Here is a 10,627-nt window from a genome sequence, read left to right as displayed (position 1 = left end):
GGGGGGGGGGGTGGGGGAGAGAGAGGGAGAGAGAGAGAGAGAGAGAGAGAGAGAGAGAGAGAGAGAGAGAAGCGTGTGTGTGCAAGGCTGTGTCGGTGTGTGTGCGTGTGAGTGTGTGCGTATGCGTATGTGTAAACAGAGCTCAGAAGGATCGGGTTAGGTGCGAAGGGGCCAGGAACTGACTGGGGCTGTCGCAGAGATCACTCGGTCCGCTCAGATGAGGAGATGGCAGCCGAATCGACCCGGAGATTCACCAAGAACCTGCTGAAACCGGGGAGCGCGGCCGAGATACGGCAGACGGCGTGCAACGCAGTCAGACACTCCGCAGTGACGGTGAGTGGACCTCTGTGGATTGTAATATATATATATATATATATATATATATATATTGATATATTTATATGGTGGAGGGGAAAAAGAGTAAAAAGGAAAAGAAAACGCATCAGCACCTGTCAGTTTACTATTATTATTCCATTTTTAAAATCTCAGAGACATGAGGTGCTTGAATGCAAGTGATTTCGGATGATGTATCCTGGCCGAACCGCTGCACCGCAGCTGTGTATGAAACCTGACATTGACATTCACGTTGCATAGTGCAGCGGTGGAGCGCAAAGCAGCAGTGCAGCCGCAGCAGAAGCAGAGGCAGCGCCTGTTCAGCTCTATTGATCCTGCAGTGGAAGCGGTTCAATAGAGCCAAAAAATGAATAAAGCAAGGATTATCGCGTTACGTTTCTGAATGATCGGGATAAATAAATGCGAATGTTGATGTAGAAGAACCAAGAGGTCGAAAAGCCTGTTGGATTGGATTAATGCTGGGTGCTCTCAAGTAATTGAGAGAAAAAGAAAAAGGAAGAAAAAAAAATAACAGGAAATAAGCGATTTATTTGTAGAAGAGAGATGCGACATGGCAAGCAGCGGTTCACATCTGTCCGGCGGTGCGAGGATATACCGGGGGAAACATGGAGGGTCGAAAATGAGAGGAAACGATGAAAATGAGTTCTGCTGAGCCTAATTGACGACCGATTATATTATTAAGATATTATAGTGGGAAACGTGGAAGATATGCTGTGGTGGGTGTGTCGCGCCTTCTAATGAAAGGCTTTGATTGACAGATAACATTGTGGGAGGAGGGGTAGGTCTGGGGGGGGGGAGGCACAAAAACAGAGAAACCAGAGGATTTGTGTTTTTACGGTGTGCATTTGATTCATTTGGAAGGAGACAAATGAATCCTGCGTCTTGTTCTGAGCGTTTTCAGCCTACGGAGATTAGCATAGAGAAAAGGCCACTCCACTCCAGTCTTTTTTTTTTTTCACTCCCCCTCCACCATCCTCTTCACTTCGGTGTTACTGTGTCAGTAGGACAGACGAATTACACACTAGAGAGAGAGAGAGAGAGGGAGTTAGAATAGGTTTTGGATAGGAATTGCATGACAGAGAACATGATTTAAATAACTGTACAGCGCATAAAAGGTTTAAGAAACGTCACTTTTCATTGTGAAATGGGCAATTTTCTTTCTGTCAGAAGCTTAATGTTTGTCAGTAAGCTTTAAAAGGAAGAGAAGCTGGTGTGAAAATTGACGATGACCATGATTTGAATGATCGGTTTATTCAAACAATCGACTTGAGCAGTGCATTCTGCCATAACAGGCGTCCTTGCAACACACAGCATAAAACAAGAAAATACAATCACCTGCCACTTTATTAGGTTCACCTTGGTAGTACCGAGTTGGATTACCTTAAATCTGGAGGGTACATATTCAACAGTGTGTGGGAACCATTCATCAGAGGTTGGTCCATAGTGATGCAAATCTCCCATTCAAAAGGTGCTTTATTGGATTGAGGTGATTGGAGTATAACTCACTGTCATGTTGAATTATGCTGCTGGAAGCATCCATGTTAAGTTGGACATGTGGTTGTGAAGGTGTGGACACGGTCAGGTAAGCTGTGGAGTTTAAATGATGTTCCAGTGGTACTATGGGGTCCAAAGTGGGCCAAGTTAATATTCTCCAGACTCTACCAGTGCTGCCGACTGAAGCATTGATGCAAGTCAGGATGGGTCCATGTTTTCATGTTGTTTTTACCAAATTCTGACCCTGAAATCTGAATGTCGCTGCAGAAATGAGACTCACTGGACGAGGCAACATTTATTCAAATTGTTACCGATCAATTTTTGTGACCCTGTGCGAATTGTAGCTGTTCCTGTTCTGAAAATGGGCTAGGGTAATCAGCGGTTTTTTTTGTTGTTTTTTTTTTTAAGAATAGAGCAACACAGCATTACCTCTCCCCCAGTTATTGCTGTGTGCTGCAAGTCAGCTGGTAGAAAGAAGGCTGCTACACTTTTCAAACCCTAAGGCAACATTGTCTTAAGGAGGAACAAATTGATTTTTCTGTTTTAAATAGAATAAAGTAGACTGTAAAGATATAACTAGTCACAGAATTGTTCCTGTTTTTAAATGCAGTGATGCAGTGAGTCATGTTCACTTAATGTTACCATATTTTGAGAACTTTCAATGTTTAACCTAGAGGATAAAAATAATGCAGAAAATTATAACGATGACAAAGAAGTTATAATTCAATGTTCAGTTTTAGTTCAAAATAAACACCATCTCAGATCACCTAAAAAGTAAAATAGTAAAGCAGTCACTTTACTATTTCCTGAACGGGCATGTAGCCAACATAGACAATTTAATGCACTAATCTAACCTTGCAGCAAACATTTATGCTGAGAAAGCACCAGTAAGCCTAAACGATACTTATTAATCTTAATCATATTACTTTCAATAACATTTATTTCGTTGATGCAATTTAGACTTGTTTCAGTGTTTGACAAGAACAGCTTTGCAAAACGGATGAAAATTGTCATGTTGATTTATGTTGTGGCTACAATCTTGCCTAAGCATGGGCTTGTTTTTGGTAAGAATAAAGATGAATGCTTTAAAGGGATCCACGTTTAGTCGAACATGTTGGCCTAAATATGTTGTAATTTTCCTATTAACTAAAAAATGCATGTCTTTTGTTGCCATTTTTTCACCTGATCCATGCCTGCTGGGCTGAATATTTAGTTGGGTCCATTCTGTGGTAGAATCTACAGAGTAAACACAGCAAGGCTAACTTTACCTGAGTTATTGTTTATCATATTGCTTGCCACATTGTATCACTGTTGGCTGTAACTAATAAGGAAAGTGAGGTGAGTCTGGATTATTTCAAAGGAGAGAGCCAAACAACTTCCCACTGTGCTCTCAACGTTTTTCTCCAGGAGGCTCTGAGTCAATTGTACGAGCAAAACTGATGAAGGCTCAACCAGGTGGTTGTTACCTTCACAAGGTAAAACCAAATGCCACCTCCTTCCAGCGAGCGAAAGACGGTGGGAGAAACGTCAGAGACGGGCAACACTGGAAGCTCTTTAAATTAATTACTACTCCTACCAGTTCTGAATGTGAAACCATGGACCCAAAGCCAAACCCAAACAGGTGTTACCGAACTGAAGCCCGAATCAGACACGTCACCTACTTACCAGATCACATAGTCCGACATGTTATTCATTGTTTTATTTATGAAGCTGAAGGTGGCAGCAGCAGCACAAACACCAGCTTCTTTGGCCAACTCTTTCCTCTTCCACCGTTTGGTCCTCCTCACCTCCATTACTCCTTGTGATTTCTACATTCCCGTTGATTTTCACAGGCTATGGTTCAAACTGAAAAGGCTTAACAATGTTATTCATCCCTGCTTTGGCTGGATGGGAGCTAGCACAGTCGGACCAAGCTTACGTCATTTATACAATTTTTTAAAAATGTATAAAAACTAAACATCATGCATTAGTGCACCATTTCTGTTATTCTGTCATTTCTGTTGGTTCATGCTTTACTTTTTGGGAACCATGGACATTTCAGAACGAAAACATTAATATGTAGAGTTGTTTTTATATGTATATTTTTATCAAACATCCCAGTATGAAAATGAGCATTTTCACAAACTTCTTTATCTCAATTATTTCCTCTATATCAAAAATGCAATTGTCAGAAAGGGATGAAAAAGATCAACTTCAAGACATCATATATTGTGCGTACAAAGATGTAAACAGAAGCGTGGAGCTGAACCTGAGTGGAGGGTGACGTGCCTGTGGACCTGCATATCCCACTTGTGAACACAGGCTTTGTTTAAGTGGGCGTGCAAATCTCCAAATGTGTTGTGTGCACGTGTGGAAAGGTTTTCGGAGTGTGCAAAAGCTCAGTCTTTGTTAGCGAAAGAAAGCAGGTCAGCAGAATCGGGCCCTATGGCATGACGCTCGCCGAAGCGTGAAGACTCTCCCTCTCTCTAACCCAGACTCGTCTCTCCTTTCATGCTCTCTAGTTTTATCCATTCATTTAACATCGGTCCCCTCTCTTCCTCCACTGACTTTCCTTCTTCCCTCGCTATGCCCGCTTTCCTTTATGTCTCTGTTGCATGTGGTGCCTGTTTGCGCTCCCTGTGTCTTGAGGTGATACCGGTTTTTGAGAACAAGAGTGAAAGGGTTGGGGTTTTTTTTTGAGTGCAACCAACATAATACTTGGAAAATTCAGCTTGTTGAAGCTGCATTTTTCTTCAGATGAGCAGCTCTGGGAAAGCAATCAATGCTTTCAGAGTGTTTCTCAGAGTGGTCAGCCCACCCATCCCCAAATATGCAGAGTAGCATGCAGGGAGTAGATAGATGCAGGATTGAGGGATGTATGAGCCTTGGTAAACCCTTAAAAAATAAAAATGCGCTTTTTGCTTCAGGGATTTATCAAATCCTACCAGAGTGTCAGAGACTGAGCTGCTCTACATCAATTACCTAATGAAGTAATGAAGAAATTAAATATGAGTTGTTTGCAGAAAGAAATGAGGTAGTCGTTATATCAAACACTCCTCTAGGGCAGCAATTAAAGCAATTTAACAAGAAATGCTCTTGTATTGTGGAGCACTGACTGTTTATTATGGCTCTCAGCTGAACCGAGCAGCACAGCACAGCAGCGTGCACACAAGTGTCATTCTTGTGACTCCGGCTGCCTGGTGGGATGAACCACATGTCGTACCATGCCTCCGTGCTTCCATGGAACAGCCGCTTAGCCAGTGACTTGGGCCAACATGCTCACCCTGGCATCACCGCGGCTCATAATTTGTTTAACCAGCAGAAAAGGCTCGCTTGTGCATGCAGTCACCCTTGCGCCGTAGGTCACTCCTTTGGTTTGCGGCGTTACATCACCGTGGTTCTATCTTTGCTTTGACAGATAAACGCCTCTCATTGTCTTCGGCATTCTTCGTGTCCTTCTGTCAACACAACAGATTCGCGCCTTGCCACATACCGGTCATCTTCTGTGCCGAGTTAATGCTGGATTTCAGCTTTTGATTACAAATCAGTGTCTGTCAGACGGCTTCAAATTGTAAAACTTTGTGTATCTAGTTTGTACAATTGTTATCAGTCTGTCTTTGAATGGTGCTATATTTGTTAAGATCTTATTTGGCAGCCCATGCCTACTTTATGTCAGACGATAATTACAATTGTGAGGTAGCAAAGATCATGTGTGGGGTTCCTCAGGGCTCCGTTCTCGAGCCACTTTCATTCATTACCAATATGCTCTCCTCAGCTCATAAATGTATGATATTTTACAGAGTTCCTTTAGGTAAATTGTTCGCCCAGTTCAAAGCGTCAACTACAAGCCTGGCTTAATCCGCCTTCACTGTTACTGGAGTATAAAAGCACATACCTAAAATAATCAGACAACATAAGGAAGTTAAGGAAAACCTGGTGGCCTGCCAGGCATTACGACACACTTCGGGAAACCCTGAAATGTAGGCATTACTATGGACTGAAATAAATTGTGATAATAAACATAAAGTCTATTACTTGATCTTAAAACATTACCAGAACAAAATATTTCCTTTTAAACCAGGACACAGAAATAAGTGGTGCATGCTTTTATTTTCGATCGGTAATGTTATTGTAATTGTATGATTGATGTTGAATTAATAAATCTGCCTCACATAGACATTATTTTAATTTCAGTGAGGGGAAAATGGACCGATACTTTAATGCAGCTGACAATTTCATCTTATTTTTAAATTTGGGCTAGATGTCATCATTTCTGTGTAGAATCCAGATGGATACTTGGAAATCTACAGGAGTCTTCCTCTCCGAATCTAAAAGGAACACCCCCGAGATGGCAATAAATGACACGCTTTGCAAATGAGTTCTCTCTAATCGGGACGATTTTCTACTTCCTTGTTGCCTTCTTCTCTGTAGATTTCTCAGCTTTCTCTTCATCTGCCCGTTTTCATTCATCCCATGAGACGGTTTGCTTTGTGTCTTTTGCCATGTTTTCTGCTGCAGTGCCCCGACCAGGCTCCCCTGCCTCCCGTAGCTAAAATGTGCGTCGCCCACTGTGACATGCACATTTGTTGCTAGTGGGGGCTCTCTTGGTCGACATGTCCCGGTGATGTGTTGTGGCTGTCTGTGGTCAAAAGGACGTGCTGTCAGTCTGACTCCGCTTCCTCTTCATGACACTTCATGTCGACCGCCTGGGGTGCATCGCATGTGACTGCTGACTTGCCTATTCGTTCAGCGTGCAAAGCTGTGTATGTGTATTTCTTTCTGTCTGTGTCTGTGTTGTAGTTGTGTGTGGACAAACCGTTTAAATTTCGTGTGCACATGGAAGGCTTGGGCTTGCTCTGGATCTGTGTCGGTCTTGATTTAGCTTCAACAGGCCGTGGTGCTTCAACAAGAAAGAGGTGTCAACGCAATTTTTGGTTCGCCATGAGCCGTGTGCAGCAACAGCTATTGAAACCCCTGCCGCGTGTCTGCTGGACCTGCCTGTAATCCGTAAAATCAATCGTGTCAGAGGAGAGAAAGTTGGTTAGAAGTCAATTAGGATGGAATTCTAACAGGAAGCGTTCCTGTCGATTTTCGCGTATTATCCGTTTTCCTCCCGACTTTATCATTTCTAATCTTCTGCATCCCTTCTCTGTTCTCACACTCCCTCCACCGTGATTTAGGTTATTACTAAATTGTGTGAAATATCATTTCTACAACCTCTTTACTATTGCACGTGTGTACCCAGGCTCCTACATGAGCTCTTTGTCTACTTGGTTAATTTGTCCATCATATTTGATACGTTGTTTAAAATACCTTTTATGCCTTAAAGTAAAACAGTTAAGATGCTGGAAATATGTATCAAATCTATTTCCATGCGGATTCTGACTCTTTGTATTACCCTTCATATTTAACAACCTTGACTGTAACGATGACACCGCTGACCTCACGGATTCACTGACTTACATTACAGAGGGAGTTAAGAGGTTGAATAATGTTTGAACGATGGAGTCAGAAAGTCTGTAATTGGTTCAGACATCACCGGGTTTTTACCGTGGCAGAGAGTTCAGCTGCGTGACGAGGGGAAACCCAGTGAGAAAATTAGGGGAAGATTGATGAAAGAGGAAGAGAAAGATTCAGTCATCTTTGACTAGGACTCTGCTGCAGAGAGTTTCTCTAAGCAGGGTAGGCCAGTGGTTTAAAGGTGCATGCTGCAGCTTTAGTCGTGTGTTAAAGTGCTTTATGATAGGGGTTTCTGTTCCTTTGAATTTGTTATGTGTAAAGCAGATCATTGAGAAGTGAAAGAAATTCATGGTCTAAATATATTTCTGAGAGACTATGAGACTGACTTAATACTCAAATAGAGTCCGATGTGGATTATCAGTGATTAACATTTAATTTAAACTCGATTGAAAACAATGTAATTCTTTCCAGTCACATATAGATTAACTGCATAAAGTCCAGTTAAATTCTGATTGTATGATCAACAAAATGTATTTGTTGATCATACTTTATAAACTCAAAAACTTATTTCTGTGCTGCATCCATCTGCCTCAGCAAGGGTGTGATGACACAGCTGAGCGGGTTTAGTCATTTCAATTCTCCTAAAAAAAGAAAAGGAAAAAAAAATCAAGACCACATCACAAAAAAGGACCACATCCCAACATCATTTTCTACCACTCTGACTAAGTGGTAGAAAACAGATGATAACCTGGGCTTCTATTGTGGCTGCAGTACCTGAATATATGAAATAATAATTACTTTTACCTCTAGATCTGCACTATGTTAAAGCAAATGCTAGTTAGTTTGCTTAAACTTATACCAACTTAGTTTATGCGACCAAAATGACTTCACGAACGCCAGAAATTGCTGCGAAAAGGTCAACTTTGTCAGCAGAGTGTGTTGCAGTGGCTCAGACAAAGGAAACACATGAGCAAAACTGAAACTATGGTGAAGATGTAGGTAAGCTGTGCTAAACTTATAATGTGGGAAATTTATGAGGTCATGCAGATGAAAAACCTAAGCAAATTGCGGCCGAGTTTAATTCTTTTGAATCCTCAAAAATTATCGTTTGACTGTGTAAACCTTCACGATGTGCTGCAGAGTTTCCTGTTAGGCTGAGGGCAGCGACTGCGCTGAGACAAACAGGCACCTCACGCTGTGCAACACCCAACTCCATTCGCGTACGTTTGATATCCAACTCCACACCAAATGTCTAACCAACGCGTTGGGGTGTGAACCTCATAGAAGCTTTTTGTGCATGACTGTGTGAAACAGGATGTCTTATTCATTCGTTCCCATCAGTGAACGACTCTGCAGAGAATCTCTAACCTGCACAGCTCGTTTCTGCATCCCCGTCAGGCTCAGACCTTCCTCCAATCTGATCTATTCCATTCTGCTGTGGTTCTGTTCATATTTTCAGATTTTAACGTGCATCTTCTTAACGGAGATAAGCGACTGATTTTGAACTTTTTCCACATCTGAACTGCAGACATTCGCCCCACACAGCAGGCCTTGGTGTGTGATCGTCACACTTTTCTCAGCGTTTCATTCAAAACGGGACGGAGAGAAAATAGCCGGAGCCCGAGCCTGTCACTGTCACTATTAACACCGCCTCTGTCTGAATTACTCCACTGTCTGGGCACTGCATAATGCACTGCACAGTAATCCTAGTGGTGTGTGTGTGTGTGTGTGTGTGTGTGTGTCTTTGCTTGGACGTAAAAAAAAAAACAAAAAAAAAACAGGAAATGCGCTTTTCGGAGACGCTTCTTCTGAGACGGTATCGCGTTTCCATTTGCTGGCTTGAATTAAAAAGAGAAGAAAACTCTGTTTGATCCATGTGGGAAAGCCCGAGTGAAAATGTGTGTCTGTCAGTACGGCAGTGCCTGTGAGAGGTCACGTGAGTGGAGGAATGACACGGAGCGAGCGAGGGTCCCCCGGGGCTCCGGGCATTGTGCTAATGTACGTCCACAATAGGCTCTTTGGGCGAGGATTCAGAGGCAGAGGATTCAGAGGACCGCTGCGTTTATATGCAGCTTAGCAGACTTTGCATCTGTGAAGAGCTCAGCTTCAAACGTCCTTACTTTCACTTTACCAGGCCGCAGCATGCACTTGTTGTCTATCCAGGCTCTAGTCACAGTCCTGGTGGAGCGATTGCTGGGCCGGGGGTGAAGGTCCACTTCATAAAGTGGACTAAGAATAGTTCAGTGACTGTGCGAGTGAATCGCAGTCTTGTCTCTCTCCCTCGTACTGCATTCCAGAGTAGGAGGGCTGAAAATGCTCCTGCCATTGCCGTCTGACCCCGATGCCCTGCAAAAACCTTGCACAGTCATTCTTGTGCCATATTCACGACAGGAAGATATGGATTTTACTTCAAGGTGGGACAGGAAGCGTACAGGAGCAAACTTAGGAATGCCTCATTTTAAATTTGACAGCAAACACCATTTTTGGATGTGTAAATTCGTAACCCTCAAGTCTTGCAAAGTATTTTTCTTTGAGGAAACAAACGTTTCTTTCTTGGGACAGTTTGTGTCAATTTGTTTCCAGTAATTAAAAGTAATTTTTCCGTCTTATGCTGATAATCGACACTTTTAAAATCTTTCACTACATCTCCCAGCAGGAGGTCATTTAGTTTTACGGTTTGTAGGTCAGAGGTCATAAACTGTCAAATTGTACGGAAATTAAGTGAGAATAAGGGAAGATACAAGGTAATATACTATTATACATGTAATTATAAACACATTTGAACATTATTATGAGTATTTATGGCTATAATTTATAAACAAAACTTTATATTGAGGCATATATAAAGTTAACATGAATCACACTTGATGTTTTTTTTAATGCTGTATAATGAAGGCATGTTAGGAGTCTAAAGTGGTAGATAGTGACACATTTTGACTGTTTAGCTGATGTTGCTGATTCAGTTGTTTTGCTGCCAACTCTTATTTTTTTCAAAACTATTTTCAGTAGCGGTTTCTACTAGTTTTGGTATCAACAAATGCAACGATGCCTTTGCACCACTCAGACAAAAGTAAAATGCAAGATAAAGAACAACAAGCTTCTTTTTTCAGTGCTGAACGAAATCATGACAGCATTTTGATGGTCAGATCATATCTAGAAAAATAAACTAAAAAAAAAAACAAAAAAAAACTTGCCTCAAAGTTTGCTCATGCGTCGAAATGAGATTCTCACGATATGTTGACCTGGAGTAATGTGCCACGGTTTTATTTAATTCTGGTAGAAACAAATGATTTAGAATAAAAATGCATAGCAAGATGATTTTTTTTTACAGAAATTATTT

At 41.8% G+C, this 10,627-nt stretch overlaps 1 protein-coding gene across 1 annotated transcript in view; it reads left to right on the top strand.

The window, feature by feature from the left end:
* Positions 1–65: 65 nt before the first annotated feature.
* The window catches only part of LOC106935774 (dedicator of cytokinesis protein 10-like), a 41,940-nt gene continuing 31,378 nt past the window's right edge, over positions 66–10,627 (top strand). Inside the window, exon 1 of the mRNA XM_015016443.1 lies at positions 66–333. Within this exon, the coding sequence (XP_014871929.1) occupies positions 226–333 (108 nt within the window). The 5' untranslated portion in view covers positions 66–225. The remainder of the gene's footprint in view (positions 334–10,627) is intronic.

The sequence above is a fragment of the Poecilia latipinna genome, unplaced genomic scaffold (genome assembly GCF_001443285.1).
Source record: "Poecilia latipinna isolate Pla-1442-1.1 unplaced genomic scaffold, P_latipinna-1.0 Scaffold2020, whole genome shotgun sequence".
NCBI lineage: Eukaryota > Metazoa > Chordata > Actinopteri > Cyprinodontiformes > Poeciliidae > Poecilia > Poecilia latipinna.
Note: the sequence above shows the minus strand (reverse complement) of the source record. Positions and strands in the feature narration are given on the sequence as shown.